General features: G+C 37.1%; 4 protein-coding genes across 6 annotated transcripts; 2 read left to right on the plus strand and 2 right to left on the minus strand.

The window, feature by feature from the left end:
• On the plus strand, positions 3,301-3,927 carry LOC104743191. The gene has a single exon (XM_010464302.1). The coding sequence runs from the start codon at positions 3,301-3,303 to the stop codon at positions 3,715-3,717; it is 417 nt and encodes a 138-aa protein (XP_010462604.1). The 3' UTR covers positions 3,718-3,927.
• Positions 4,408-9,123, plus strand: LOC109124607 (importin subunit alpha-4). Of its 2 annotated transcripts, none has more exons than XM_010459910.2 (10): positions 4,408-4,849; positions 5,240-5,336; positions 5,440-5,531; positions 5,628-5,759; positions 5,961-6,146; positions 6,289-6,452; positions 6,723-6,801; positions 7,745-7,873; positions 8,195-8,322; positions 8,446-9,123. In XM_010459910.2, the coding sequence occupies exons 1-10, from the start codon at positions 4,616-4,618 to the stop codon at positions 8,825-8,827; spliced, it is 1,623 nt and encodes a 540-aa protein (XP_010458212.1). In that variant the 5' UTR covers positions 4,408-4,615; the 3' UTR covers positions 8,828-9,123. The 2 variants fall into 2 exon arrangements, with proteins under 2 accessions (XP_010458212.1, XP_010458211.1); XM_010459909.2 differs by lacking the exon at positions 7,745-7,873 and adding an exon at positions 6,886-7,014 and having other exon boundaries at positions 4,410-4,849.
• On the minus strand, positions 8,934-12,265 carry LOC104739521 (rhodanese-like domain-containing protein 6). Of its 2 annotated transcripts, XM_010459907.2 has the most exons (9): positions 11,935-12,265; positions 11,350-11,511; positions 11,026-11,131; positions 10,750-10,948; positions 10,578-10,659; positions 10,415-10,497; positions 10,193-10,325; positions 10,014-10,113; positions 8,934-9,898 (listed from the first exon to the last, which is right to left on the minus strand). In XM_010459907.2, exons 1-9 carry the CDS (start codon positions 12,124-12,126, stop codon positions 9,192-9,194), a joined length of 1,764 nt encoding a protein of 587 aa, XP_010458209.1. In that variant the 5' UTR covers positions 12,127-12,265; the 3' UTR covers positions 8,934-9,191. The 2 variants fall into 2 exon arrangements, with proteins under 2 accessions (XP_010458209.1, XP_010458210.1); XM_010459908.1 differs by lacking the exon at positions 11,935-12,265 and having other exon boundaries at positions 11,385-11,511.
• LOC104739520 lies at positions 12,364-14,995 on the minus strand. The gene is made up of 7 exons (XM_010459906.2): positions 14,690-14,995; positions 14,450-14,496; positions 13,887-14,007; positions 13,605-13,791; positions 13,128-13,260; positions 12,843-13,019; positions 12,364-12,749 (listed from the first exon to the last, which is right to left on the minus strand). Exons 1-7 carry the CDS (start codon positions 14,907-14,909, stop codon positions 12,591-12,593), a joined length of 1,044 nt encoding a protein of 347 aa, XP_010458208.1. The 5' UTR covers positions 14,910-14,995; the 3' UTR covers positions 12,364-12,590.

Consider the following 15,013-nt stretch of genomic DNA (forward strand, 5'->3'; position numbering starts at 1 on the left):
AAATGAAACCCCAAATTCTCTCTACACCATTGATGTCACACCACACTCACCGACGCAACCAGATGTGTCAAAGCTTGAACTTGAACTCATCGGAACAGAGATTGTATAAGAGATTTTGGTATTATGAAGAGAATTTGGGATTTTCTTTCTAGGATTAGGGATTTAATAAACGTCATGCCTAAAACAACAGAAAGTTTGTGTGGTCAACAAAACTTTGCTATTATATGGTCAAGTCAACAGAAAGTTTGTGATTAAAATGACATCTTAAAAGTTAGTGATTAAAACGTCTCAAATTTGAAAGTTGGGGATTTTTACGACATTTTCCCCCTTTTAATATACATTCACACCCTTTTTTTTTATCAAATTAAATGGCAACATGTTTGTGGGTCATTGTGTCTTCCTACTTACTTATACGAAGAGTTCACAAAATCAATCTGATGAGTATTTGGATCGAGCTTGGAGGGTGATCTGTAGTTTTAACTTTTAACCTATATACTATATTGTTAAGTACATAGATAATTCCGGATTTATGGTTGTATGATAGTATCTCGATATCAACTGAGATAGGTCATCCATACATAATGTTATCGTTTGCATATTTTGTTGTTTTCTTAGTACGGCTGATATGGTGTTTGATATTAATGTATTCGTTCACACGATATGGTATTGTAACGAAAACTGGAATATTAATAGATGTGGGAAAATTATGTATATAAAGGATGCTTTTATTAATTAAATAATATATCAATGCATCGAATGATAGCTACAAAACAAAACAAAAGTAAAAGAAAAAAAAAAGGGGAAACGTGGAGTTGGCCATATGTGGCTAAAAGGTAGACCCAATGTGATCACATGCAACCATGTGACTCCAATTATGAACCTCATATGTGAATGTGGCCGAGGCGATGCCAAATTTTCAAGAATCTCTCCTCTTCATACGACGCTATTTACAAATATATATAAACAAACACTAGTTTTACCACCTTATAGTTCATAATTATCAGCTCTTCACGAATTTTACTGAAAAGTAAGGTATAAAATATGCTCAAAATATCGTATCATCACTACATATCAACTGTGTATAGCTTATGAGACAGATATACAAAAATGAATCATGTAATCCACGATTAAAGTAACCAATAAAATAATGTACCATAAAATATACATAGCAAAAAGCTAATGCATTTACATAACAGTAATTTGTTTTATCTAACTAAACTATTTGTTTAACAGCTTTTAACATCTATCACTGCATTAAATCATCACAAACTTTGAAATCGTATAACTTCAATGCCAATGCAAAGTGAAAGTAAGATCTCTTATAGATATATAATGTATATACTGAAGTTTAGTTTCAAACCGCAGCGATAATTAGTGGCTACCGATAAAAGGAGGGCCTGTCAAATTTGAAGTATATATATGATCGATTATATGAGGTTTAGTCCTCTCCAATCCTCCCACTAAATTATGGGATTTATATATATATATGTAGAGTTAGACGAAAGAGAGAAGGAAATATACAATCGGGTTAACCGGTAGAATAAACCAGACCCGTATTGTTGAGTAGTGGAAACAATGGGTCCGACGACGAGAGAAGCAAACAAAAAAACCCTTGTTGACAAAATTTAATTCAACAACAACAAAAAAAACTCGTCCATATCTTTTATATTTCTCATGTAAGTAAGTTTGTTATACACGATTACACGTAAAAAGACTTTTGCGCGGTGTAATGAGATGGAACTCGTGGCAAGACAACATGCACTCGCACATGTCTTGGTCAGACAGATTTCGTTGTCTTCGAACTGTGCTCGTGTTTTCTAACATTTCTGCACGTGCTCTCAAGTCAACCATTATCCACTTCAACTCCTACGATTTTGTTTCTACGTCACTACCTCTTTTTTTCTTTTCTTTCTCTCTCTTTTCTACCTCTATGGTATATTATCTATACTTTTTAAAAAATTATATAGCCAAATATTGGCCCAATTTGAAAACTAATTAGCTCGTATTATCAATTTTTGCATCCAGGCACTTCTTGAAACGGGCAAAAGTTATGTTCGAACAAATGATTTCGTCACAACGATTCCTAATATCATGCAAGAAAGTGAGAAACGGCGCCTAATTAACAAGGAATGGATAAACAAATGGCTTTGTCACAACGACTTTGGTCCACTGATAATATGGTTTTGATGTTTTTTACCGCCACTTGACGTGTTGGTGAGAGCATCCTTTTTCGAAACTCTTCATCCTAGACGGTTCAACATTTTTAAACCCGACACAGGAACAACTCTTCATCGTCCATGATCGCCTGTGAGATATTAATATTCCTTCATTCCGAAGCTTCCCTTACTTCCCTTTATCAGTTTCAAATCTTCTAAGAGATCTATCCTCTTATAAGGTTGTAATTAAGTTTGACGCAATATAACGAGTTTGAACTTGTTGCAATTTCAAAATATGTTTTCTTTTTTTAAACAAAAAGGATCATGAAGAAACTAGAACAATTTTACATTTTCTTCGGTTTTTTTAATATATTTTTAATATAAGGTTTATTTTTTTTTGCTGACAATATCTATAGTTGAATGAATATTAATTGTTATATAAAAACATCACATGTTATTTGTTTTTGTGAGTCAAAGTATCCAAATTATAAAATCAGAAATATTTTAAGTCTAGTGTTTCATTTGCAGAATGGTGATCGATCTTTTTGGATATCCAAATTTTTAGTAGTTGATGATCAAATGAAATCCATGATCAATAGCGGATCCAGACATTTGTCCATCTATTCTTTTAAATACTTGTCTACAATTAAAACGAAGACAATTATAACAAAAAAAAATGATATCACCAATATAAAACATAATTTAAAGATAAGTACAATTCTAAACGGTTTGTTAAAGTACATATCAACCGTAACAACTATATTAGCTTTGCGTAATATTTAATAATTAATACTTTATTTTAATTATAAAAAAAAACTTAACCAATTTATTATTTTAGGTTGATTTTTTTTTTTAAATGTCAAACTTCTTCTTTCCACTACCGAATAATGCTTATTGTCATATTAACTTTCATTTTAATGTCAAACTTCTCCTTTCCAAACTATTTAATGATTATTGTCATATTTTAAAAATGTAAAATTTATATTTTCTTGCTTCTTAAATATTCTGGGATGTCCATCTAAATTCATTTTTTCCTTATATTTTGGTGTCATATAATCTCAAACTCTTATTTAGGTATGCATTTTTTTTAAGTCATCATCAAATCTCTCAAATTCATTGTTTTTTAAAAAACGAGCCAAGCAATATGTCACCAACAAAAAATATAGTAAGACTAGCGGAAGAACATTACAAAAGGGGCGATCTCCAAGGAGCCATTAAAATCGTGCATGACTTAATGTGTGAAGCTAACACATCTGAAAACCACCAAGATATCTCACAGATTCTCGTCGCCTATGAAATCAACTGGGATAATTTACGTCGTTTCACACTCTACAAGATTCTGAGGATAAAAAACCCGTTATGTGACCCTCAGTTGATCCAGATAAAGTACGAAGACATCATGGCTAAGCTCTGTCCCGACGGAAACAAGTCTGTTGCTGCCAAGTCAGCTTTCGAGATCATCAATTATGCGTGGAAGATCTTGTCCAATCCTGTTACACGAAGAGATTATAATATGAAAAAAGGGTTTACAGAGAGATTCATGTTTCAAGGAAGAAGATGAACTATGTCAAAGAGTGAGGTAAGGGGAAAGTCACTGTGTCGACCTTTCTGATTCAAAGTATAACTAAACCTATCGTATAATTAACTAGTAGAGTAGAGTATTCAGTTTTTATGCATTTGTTCGGATACAATACCTATCTTTTTTTTTTTCCTTGGTTAGTTTTGCGATTTTACTTATTTCTAGTTAGGTATCAAACACAAGTAAACTTTGTTATCGGTCTTGACTTCTATATGATATCTTTACAAACCATTTTTCGTTTTTCAGCTTATTATATTGCAAAATTTATAGAATATCAGATTAATTATTTCCTAATGCCATATGACTGAATCTTGGTTTTGACATTGGAGTCACTGTACAAGGCAAAAGAAAAAAACTGCGTTTCTAAGAGTTGCTATTGCCACGCATAATCGTAATTCATGTTAAAGAGTTGAAAATTTTACGTTTTGCGATAACTACGTTGCAAAAAAAAAAAATAATAATAAATAACAACTGTGAATCTTGTGCGAAGTTCGGCTGTTGCAATAAAATCTCAACGTAATTATTTGATTGCATATAAATAAATATTCAACGAAATCCAAATATATCAATCAGTGAGGTATTTTACACATACCCTTTTATTAAAACTTAAAAGAAAAAAAAAAGGCAAAAAAATTGCGACAGCGTGGCAATACGTCTGTGTGAGAAGGAAGGATCCAAGGAGTTCCAACATCCAATCAAACTCCAACCCGGATCCGACCCGACAGCATCAGACGACTCGTCCTCCACGATCCCGTTTCTCCAATTTCAATTCCGCAAGAGCGAGAGAGACAAGAGAGAGAGAGAGAAGGAAGATCCAGACGAAGTTGTTCGTTTCCGGGAAGAGAGAAAGAGAGAGAGAGAGAGAGAGACTTAACGAACGATGTCGCTGAGGCCGAGCACACGCGCGGAGCTGAGGAAGAAGATATACAAGACAGGGGTCGATGCCGATGAGGCGAGGCGGAGGAGAGAGGACAATCTCGTCGAGATTAGGAAAAACAAGCGTGAGGACAGTCTCCTCAAGAAGCGCCGCGAAGGAATGATGCTCCAGCACCAGCAGCCTCTCGGCGGAGTTGGCCTCGACGGTCCCCAGAACGCTGCCGCTGTTGAGAAACGAGTAAGTTCCTCTGATCTGAAACTTTTTTTTGAGACAATTGTGCTCAATTTTGTGATTTGGATCCCTGGATTTGATTTGTGAGTGATGGATCTTTGTTTGATTGTTGAAAAAAATTGAGGCTTTGATTCTGTTTCCCCACCTCAATTCTAGATCTCAGCTGCTTGAACACTCCTAATCTCATAATTGACCATCAAAATTGATCCTTTATGACCAAATCTGATCATCATGTATGCTGATCGCAGTGTATAGTTTGCTTTTGTTAGATATCGGGATTTCTAGAATCTGATCTGATGATCTTGTTAATGGATTGGGTGTGTTACTTTTCTAGCCAAGGAGAGGTTTTGTTTCTGTGGTAACAGTTGTTTGATGCTGTTCATGTGTTTTTGACAGTTAGAAGGTATTCCAATGATGGTACAAGGTGTTTATTCTGATGATCCTCAAGCTCAGCTAGAAGCCACAACTCAGTTTCGAAAGTTGTTATCTATAGGTAGGTATATATATTTTTTCCGTTCAGAAGCAATTCTCTCTTCTAAGGTTATATGTGTGTAATAGACATCTGATGGTTGCTTGTACTGCAATTTGATAACCAGAGCGTAGTCCTCCTATTGATGAAGTGATTAAAGCTGGGGTTGTCCCACGTTTTGTTGAGTTTCTTGGAAGGCAAGACCATCCGCAATTGCAGGTATGTCTACTTCACACATTTTAGTTTTGTTCTTTATCAATTGCACCTTAAAGTATCAAGAATGGTTTGGTGGCTTAACGTTAAGTTTATTTGCAGTTTGAGGCTGCATGGGCTTTGACCAATGTTGCGTCAGGAACATCAGATCATACTCGGGTTGTAATTGAACAGGGGGCGGTTCCTATCTTCGTTCAGCTTCTTAGTTCTGCTAGTGATGACGTTCGAGAGCAGGTTTGCCACTAACTAGCTAGACAACTGTGCACTTCCATTTTATATTGTGACCAGGATACATGCCTCTCGTATTTGGTTTTTTTGCTGTTTCATTTGATCCTGAGTGGTATTTTGTGATAGTCGGCCAAGTGCTTTTCCGTAGTTATAGGTGCTAAAACGTTTAGTGGTTTCTTAAAAATCCCTTACATGATATCATTGTAGGCGGTGTGGGCCTTGGGCAATGTTGCTGGGGACTCTCCAAACTGCAGGAATCTTGTTCTCAACTATGGGGCTCTTGAGCCATTGCTGGCTCAATTAAATGAAAATTCTAAGTTGTCCATGCTAAGAAATGCTACGTGGACCTTGTCCAACTTTTGTCGTGGTAAACCACCTACACCATTTGAACAGGTAGGACTACAGAAATGGATTCTCTTTGATTTTTCTAGACAACTTATGATTGGCGGTCCAAGTTTTTTACATAATTTTTATATATGTTTAGTTGCATTCCTAACATTACTCAAGCCTAGTGTTGGTTATTCATATGTTTAAGGTGAAGCCTGCGTTGTCAGTTCTTCGGCAGCTTATCTATCTGAATGATGAAGAAGTTCTCACCGATGCCTGCTGGGCTCTCTCCTACCTTTCAGATGGCCCCAATGATAAGATTCAGGCTGTGATCCAGGCAGGTGTCTGTCCACGACTTGTGGAGCTTCTGAGGTTAGTTCCATTTTTCCTAGCCTATAATTGACTAGACATAATTTTTGTTTATTTCTAATCATATTTAGTCTCTCTTGTTTTGTCCTTTGGCTCTTAGTGTTATATAAGTTAGATATAAGTTAGCTTTTCTCAATATAGGTGTTGCTATCTTTAAATTTGTGATGCTTTTTGATTTATCTTTTGGAAACTGAGTGTTGATGTTCTTACTGTCTCATATTCTTACTAGTTTTATTTTGTGCAACTATACTAATTAACATATCTTTCTTCAAGTCATCCATCACCTACGGTTCTCATTCCTGCCCTTCGAACTGTGGGGAACATCGTAACTGGTGATGACTCTCAGACACAGGTATGATTTGTGGCGAACGACTATTTGTATTGATTTGGGTGTTTGCTTTGGGATTTTGACTATGATTGTGTCTTTGCTTTTCAGTTTATAATTGATAGTGGTGTACTTCCGCACCTTTACAATTTGCTTACGCAAAATCACAAGAAAAGTATTAAAAAAGAAGCTTGTTGGACTATCTCGAATATTACTGCTGGAAATAAAGGTCAAATAGAGGTATGAGGCTTTTTTTGCTATCTTTAATATGTCAAGAAGACGGTTGTTCGTGGAAGATAGTATGCTATTTCATTCTGATTCTGCAAGAAAAGTGAAGAAGTTAATGATTTTGACTCTTTTCTTGAGTTTAGAGCAAGCAAATTTTAAAACTTCCATATTTTCCAATAACATCTCTGCCAACAAACCTAATTATGCCCTATCTGCTATTGCTATTGCTATTGCTATATGCCAACAATACTTGCTACTGAAAATATTGAAACATTAAAGTTTTAGAGGCTAAAAGCAATTCTTTAATCACTTTATGTATTTGAAACGATAGGCTGTGGTTGGTGCTGGAATAATCCTCCCTCTTGTGCACTTGCTCCAAACCGCNGTTTTGTCCTTTGGCTCTTAGTGTTATATAAGTTAGATATAAGTTAGCTTTTCTCAATATAGGTGTTGCTATCTTTAAATTTGTGATGCTTTTTGATTTATCTTTTGGAAACTGAGTGTTGATGTTCTTACTGTCTCATATTCTTACTAGTTTTATTTTGTGCAACTATACTAATTAACATATCTTTCTTCAAGTCATCCATCACCTACGGTTCTCATTCCTGCCCTTCGAACTGTGGGGAACATCGTAACTGGTGATGACTCTCAGACACAGGTATGATTTGTGGCGAACGACTATTTGTATTGATTTGGGTGTTTGCTTTGGGATTTTGACTATGATTGTGTCTTTGCTTTTCAGTTTATAATTGATAGTGGTGTACTTCCGCACCTTTACAATTTGCTTACGCAAAATCACAAGAAAAGTATTAAAAAAGAAGCTTGTTGGACTATCTCGAATATTACTGCTGGAAATAAAGTTCAAATAGAGGTATGAGGCTTTTTTTGCTATCTTTAATATGTCAAGAAGACGGTTGTTCGTGGAAGATATAGTATGCTATTTCATTCTGATTCTGCAAGAAAAGTGAAGAAGTTAATGATTTTGACTCTTTTCTTGAGTTTAGAGCAAGCAAATTTTAAAACTTCCATATTTTCCAATAACATCTCTGCCAACAAACCTAATTATACCCTATTTGCTATTGCTATTGCTATTGCTATAGGCCAACAATACTTGCTACTGAAAATATTGAATCATTAAAGTTTTAGAGGCTAAAAGCAATTCTTTAATCAGTTTATGTATTTGAAACGATAGGCTATGGTTGGTGCTGGAATAATCCTCCCTCTTGTGCACTTGCTCCAAACCGCTGAGTTCGATATAAAGAAGGAAGCTGCTTGGGCTATTTCCAATGCCACGTCAGGAGGGTCTCATGAGCAGATTCAGTATGTCATCTTCATTTTGAAGTGCAGTTGCAAACAACTAACTTCACTTAATAGTGCTCCCTCTTACTTACACCACCATCTATCTCGAGATCAAAAAATGCCTTAACACAGTTTTGCATGCAGATATTTGGTGACCCAAGGCTGCATCAAGCCACTCTGTGATCTTCTAATCTGCCCTGATCCGAGGATTGTGACAGTGTGCCTCGAGGGGCTTGAAAACATTCTTAAGGTTAGTGAGGCTGACAAGGAGATGGGATTAAACGATGGGGTGAATCTCTATGCTCACATAATAGAAGAATCTGATGGGTTGGACAAAATCGAAAACCTTCAATCCCATGATAACAATGAGATATATGAGAAGGCCGTTAAGATATTGGAGAGATATTGGGCTGAAGATGAGGAAGAGCAGATTCTGCAGGATGGCGGGAATGAAAATTCACAACAGACCTTCAATTTTGGGACCAACCAGCCCGCTGCCCCCCCTGGCGGATTCAAATTTGGCTGAAAAGGTATAGTACAAATTGAATTCCTTGGTTTGGGGAACATGAGATTCAACTTTTGCAACTGTTATTGACAATTGCCAGTTTCAAGTTCGAGTTTTTGAGTTCTGATGCAAAAAGGTTTATTTCTTCTGTTTTTTTGTTTTGTTGTTGTTGTCCTTATTTGTCTGAATCAATCTCTGATTCTGTATCTTAAACTCTGGGATGGATTATGTCTAGTGTGGTTACTGGTTTAGGATATGGTCACACTTTGTATTTGTTACTTTTATCTTTGTCGTTATTATTAGTTTTATAACTTTTACTTCGCAAGAGTACAAATACAAGAAATGTTTTGATTGCAAGAGTCTCGCCTTGGTAATAATAAAGTCCTCAAATGAATTGGTAAAGGAAAGCTTTAATCTCATCAATATAAGGAGACTTTGTAGGAATGATGTGGCCAAAATCGTGCTCAATAATGGTGGCGCAACCATCATCAAACAACCCCGCCAGATCTGAGCTGGCGTGAGTCACAATCTGTCTGTCTTTACCAGGCTGGCTTCCGAATATGTGAAGTGAAGGGCATTTAATCGATCCTTTCTCCTTCTTCTCCAACAATGGCCACGGTGTGAAACCCGAGCACAACACGCAGAATCTGAAGTCTATTTCACCTACGAGCTGCTCCTGTATCCCACATACAGCTGCAGCCATTGCCGCACCTTGAGAGAATCCGAGAATGCCATCAAAAGGCCCTTTCTCTGCAAAAGCCGTCTTCAAGTATGTCAACGATTTATCAAACCCTTCAGTTTGAGTCTGATACTGCAACGGATCGAACTGGCATTGGGCCACTGTCCAGCCTGTTTCACTCGGTTTATCAAAATCTGGTGACACCAACCACGCAAACTTCTTGTTGCATGCTCCGGATGGAGGGGTAGCAGTTTGGTAGATGAACTGTAGTTCGTGTGGTGCATCGATGAACACAAGCTCCGCAATATTCTTCAGTTTCTTTGCTAGTGATCCGGTCCTCCCTTTGAAGCCAGATGCGTTTTGCCTAAAACCATGCAAGCACAAGATCCTCAGCTTCCGTCTTGTATTGTCACCTGACCATAGAAGTGAAATGACAAAGTTTCCAGGGAACAAGGGATTATAAAGTTTTAAAAAATTCTCTGATTTTTAACACATTACTTGATTCAAAAATGAAGAAACAGACCTTACCATTGCTTTCAGAAGATTGGTTTGAGGGATCAAGACTCAAAGGGACTTCCCCTTTCCCGTGTTTACGACACAGCTCACACACATATATATCTCCGTTAACCTGCATCAACAACACATTGTAAATCCAAAATACACAATCCTTGTGAACTTGATCAGCAAAAGTCGTCTGGGTGCATTACCCGACAATGATTGCAGACTAAAACAAGCATCCGGCATAATCTGCAACGGCAACGTGGAGAATAGTCGTCAAAGGTATTGCTGCAGAGAAGGCAGCTGCCTATTATATCCTCTTTTGAGCTTCCAACTGAGATCCTTCAAATCCGACATGTAAATGTATGTTACCCGGACCAATAAAAATCGTTTTCCTGGTAGATTAGAAGAGAAATATGCTAGAAATATACCGGTGATCAAACACAAAGTTCTTCCCTTTGAAGAACCCACCACTGGGAAATTGTTCAAGGTATCTCTGTATGCCACCATAGAGCTGCAAAAAAAACAAATAACAGCTGGAGTCAGCCAAGTTCAGTGACTAGAATCAAATCCATTTGCGATTCAGGATCTCACCTGGAAAGTATTCTCAAATCCAGTGCCTTTAGATCTGATATATGCAGATGCCATTTCACATCTGATTCCACCAGTGCAGTACCTGATTTCACAAACACAAGAGAACTTCAGTGATGGGGAAAGTAAACTAGACAAGAAATCTCTGTATGTCACAGAACTATATTAATCATACATGAGCACGTTTTTTCCCTTCAATTTCTCAGCATTCTGATCAATCCAGGTGGGCAAATCACTATACTGCCTGATTTCAGGATCAAGGGTCTCAACATTTTCTGCTTCGAATTTTCCAATCCGTGTCTCGTACAGGTTCCTTGCGTCAAGCAAAACAAGTTCCTTATTCTCAGACTTCCCATCCCCATCCGGCTGTTCAGCTGAGTTGGAAGAAAACATAAATCAGCTAAGAAATGCAATATAGCAGTAAAGTAAAAAAACAAATAAAGAAGCTTACCGGCACTCTGCAGGACCGAATGAAACTCCGCAGCAGAGAGATGCTTTCCAGCATTCGAAATTTCTGGGGGTTTAAGGGGAGGGCAAGGACTAAAAGTCACTAACTCCTGCAAATCACCACACAAAGCCACAAATCTATCAAAACGCTATGGAAGTACAGTCAGAGTCTTTTGTGAATTAGTAGAAAACATTCTGTCAGATGAGCTAAGGAGATCATAACATGAATATTTCCCTCATCCCAGCAAAGAAATTCTTACGCATATGTTGTGTAGATAAGAACTAAACATAAGAAACACTATGTTTGGTAAGAAGACAAGGCAATAACCTCAACAACACGGATGGAGAGTGATGTAAACCCACATTCCTGAGCAACTTTGTCATTCAAGGGGTGATGGCAAGGTGCAAGCTTGAAGTCGGTCCCTTCAAACAAACAATTCGACTTTGCTGCAGCAATATGTTCCTCCAATGCAGTTAATTTTCCACCAACCTAACCAAAAAGTAAAGTTTTCTGTTAAATCAATCGTATATAAACAGAAGTCTAGTAAAAAAGCTTCACACTTTTGATGTCTGCTTCTTTAATGGTTAAGATGGATTAAACATGTAACTAATATATAGAGAACTATGATCCTAAATCAAACAAACAGAACTCAGAACTCAAAGGCTTCGTATTTATTTTCCTATAGTTCAACTTCAACAAACTTGAGTAAACGTAGACCCAATGTCTCAGACTTTCTTATTCGCTTCAACCCCAACAGATAAATATTAAAATTACAGTTCAAAAGAGATAAAAGGATTACACTTTTGGTTTTAATCCTCAAATCAGACGGGAACACACAGTCAGAGAACTCAAAACGGGTAAAATAAAAAAAATTAAACATTGGATATGCGGAGAAGGTGATTAGAAGCATACAGTGACATTGACGCCCTTAGGGGAGAGCCTGATACGGCCGAGTAAGCCTAATGAGTTGCAGCTCGATTCATAAAAGGAAACGAGCTCATCTAGATCAGGAACAGAGGTGTACTTGTAGTACAGCAACACACCGTATTGCTCTTCATCTTCAATCCTCTGCTTCTCGCCATCGCCACACGAGCTCGTTCCCATTAGGGTTTTTTCTTCGTTCCAGTGGGATAGGGAAGGAAACGATAATCTCAGACGTCGCGAAGATGGAACAAGGAAGCCGCCGAGACTGTTTCAGAGCGCGATTGGGAAAACCATGTACCAGAGGCGGACCAAACCGAACCTTGATTAAACCGAAATTTGTTCATAAAATCATTGGTTTGATTGAAAACCAAATTTAAACCGATTAATTTTTAATTGCCTAAGCAGAGAGTTATTATGTGAAAAGAACTTGGCAGTGTGCCTTTCTATCATAGCTAGCTACAAAGCATTGTAACAAGAGGTGGAGATGGGTTTATCTTTGTTTTCTCTTGAATAAAACATTGGTTACACACACCTTGTTAACGTCACTGCAGATACTGAAAGCAAACGACAACAGAGAGATTACAACTTCGGTCAATCTTTTTGGCTCTGGAAAATCTCAATGCAACGATATGCCTTTGCGCTCGTCAGTTTTGTCCCTTTTTGTGTTTGGATTCAGGGACTAGAGGCTTGATGCAGAGTTTTGGCTTTGTGCTAACGAGTCTATGTGGAAGCACTGATACAGCAGCTACAATGGAGCCACTTGGTATTCTAGAGAGCGGTAAGAGTTCCACCAGAACACATAACTGCACATTTTTACTCCAATCTTCAGACTTTATAAACGGGATGATGTTATTATAAGGTTAGAATTGTTTTCTACATATACATACACACACTACCTCTGGAGCTTTGAGATCCACAACTGAATCTGGTACGATGTCTTTTACTCCAGCCGCCAAAGTTTCAAAGCATTTGATGCGGTCCAGCAACGAACATTGATCTAGAACCTCTGATGCTTCTTTCTGGATCTTTCCTTTCGTCTCTTCCACACCTCTACGCTGATACCCAGCTGCAAACTAAATGGTGGTGTGCGGTTAATAACCATTGCCATGATACTAACAATATTCTTAACATATACTCCTATGTATAACGAAACTTTATTCTACAGACAAACTCTTTCTTACCTTCACAGGTTTTGATAGTGTATTATTGTCTTTATCATTGACAAACCGCTGAACAAGCTTTGACACTGTTTCCCGAAGTTCTTTCTCTGTCAAACCACAAGTAGCTTGAACTGGGAATATCCGATGGCACCAGCTGCATCAATTGAATCATAGATTACTTAGTTTCGACATAAAAACTTGCTTACAACAACGGAATCTGAGAAGATAATGATAGCAGAGTGGATTAATAAGTAAACTACATGGTCAAAAAAAGAATGAAATAGGTCTGATATGTAACAGAAACCACTCTTTGGGACTAACAGACTTGAAATAACTATTCGAGACTAAATCAGAATTCTAAAAGCATGCTTATTTAAAGGTAGAGTTGAATTATAAGGCAAGTGGTAGCAATAAAGCGTGATTTCCAATGGAGAACGGTCAAAAGGTTAATCAAATGACCAAAGGTTCAGTAACTAACATTTCACAATAAAGACTTACATTGGTGCCTTCAGAGCTCCAGATTCCATAGATTGGAAGACTCGTGATACGATACTTGTTGTATCGGGAGAGTTTTCAACAGGGAAAGTAAAGAGAAGCAAGCCACTCTTTGTCAGCTTAACCAATGACATGAGAGAATTGTGTTCTTCATTTGCTAATTTGAGATCCTCAACATTTGGATTTTCACCTAAACAAGGCACAAAAAGAGAATAGAAAGACAAGACCATAAGCGCAAAAAAAAGCCCAAGAATTTGGCTGTGCTCTTCCCCAAATAAACATTACCTGTTTGCTGCAAGGCATCATTCTCAAGATGGTCTTCGCCTTCCTCTATCTCATGTGCACAAAGTTTTTGTTTTTTTGATTTTAGAACTTCAGATATCTCCTCAGGCATGGACGCAATATACTAAACAAATCAAAAAGTTTGATTTCTGTGAGATAAGCTGAACATTTGAGAACTAGTAACTTCCCAACTCTAACACTAATTCAATCCCCCACTATTGTACTAATCATCATCTTTACAAACTTTAATTTTCACAACTACTTTTAGTGTTTCTCTACCACAATTGATTATCAATCACCCTGAGATTATCTTCTAAACGCAGGAATAAAAGTTTACACATTATCTTCTAAACATTTGATCTACCAAAATTCAAATGATTGTACAAGCTAAAGTAACTTCCCAACTCAAAAACTAAATTTAATCCCCCACTATTGTACTAATCATTTTCTTTACAAACTTTAATTTTCACAAGTACTTTTCGTTGAGATTATCTTCTAAACGCAGGAACAAAAATTTACACTTGTTCCTCAATAATGATGGAGCAATCAATGTGACGATAAGATACCTTTCCAAGGATGGACATGACCTCTTTAGTAGCACTTTTCTCCCTTTCTGATAAGAAGTGAAAATCAGAAACAGTTTAACTTAAATTCGAGTCTCGTCAAACACAAAATCTATATTCCTCAATCCAATACACAGATTCGCAATGCCCACAACTCATAAACTCGGAGACAATCTAAGGAATTCGAGAAATTAACAGATAGAAAGCTAAAAAAAGGATGATAAAAGAAGAAGAAGATCATACTGATGGTGCAGGTGACGAGGAAGCCTGAATGAGAATGATGAATCAGAGAAGAAGGAGCTTTGTAGTCGAACCGAGGGATGCTTATGATGCTGGAGTGTTGCTCCCATGGAGTCAATGTTTCTGTTTCAGCCTCCTCTTCTTCTCTCTCTCTCTTTTCACACAAAGGCTCTTCTTCCTCTACTGTTCTTCCAACATCGTTCCCTTCATCTACAGCAGCCATTGCTAATTTGTTTTACTCTCTCTCTCTATGAAAAGTGTTAGCTTTTTTTTGGTGCTGGTACTTAAGTTCCAGTTAACCCCAGAGAAAGTAAAAGACTTTTTGAG

This window comes from Camelina sativa, chromosome 14, assembly GCF_000633955.1.
Source record: "Camelina sativa cultivar DH55 chromosome 14, Cs, whole genome shotgun sequence".
NCBI classification, from domain to species: Eukaryota; Viridiplantae; Streptophyta; class Magnoliopsida; order Brassicales; family Brassicaceae; genus Camelina; species Camelina sativa.

Excerpts from the sequence above, each read along its gene's own strand:
- LOC104743191 (XM_010464302.1), top strand. The coding sequence starts at position 3,301 with ATGTCACCAACAAAAAATATAGTAAGACTAGCGGAAGAACATTACAAA.
- LOC109124607 (XM_010459910.2), top strand. The coding sequence starts at position 4,616 with ATGTCGCTGAGGCCGAGCACACGCGCGGAGCTGAGGAAGAAGATATAC. Across the intron at positions 6,453-6,722 it reads CGACTTGTGGAGCTTCTGAG|TCATCCATCACCTACGGTTC; the intron begins GTTAGTTCCATT and ends TCTTTCTTCAAG. Across the intron at positions 8,323-8,445 it reads GGGTCTCATGAGCAGATTCA|ATATTTGGTGACCCAAGGCT; the intron begins GTATGTCATCTT and ends TTTTGCATGCAG.
- LOC104739521 (XM_010459907.2), bottom strand. The coding sequence starts at position 12,126 with ATGGGAACGAGCTCGTGTGGCGATGGCGAGAAGCAGAGGATTGAAGAT. Across the intron at positions 11,512-11,934 it reads CTAAGGGCGTCAATGTCACT|GTTGGTGGAAAATTAACTGC; the intron begins GTATGCTTCTAA and ends CTTTTTGGTTAG. Across the intron at positions 9,899-10,013 it reads CCAATCTTCTGAAAGCAATG|GTGACAATACAAGACGGAAG; the intron begins GTAAGGTCTGTT and ends TTCTATGGTCAG.
- LOC104739520 (XM_010459906.2), bottom strand. The coding sequence starts at position 14,909 with ATGGCTGCTGTAGATGAAGGGAACGATGTTGGAAGAACAGTAGAGGAA. Across the intron at positions 13,792-13,886 it reads TGATGCCTTGCAGCAAACAG|GTGAAAATCCAAATGTTGAG; the intron begins GTAATGTTTATT and ends TGCCTTGTTTAG. Across the intron at positions 13,261-13,604 it reads GGAGCTCTGAAGGCACCAAT|CTGGTGCCATCGGATATTCC; the intron begins GTAAGTCTTTAT and ends CAATTGATGCAG.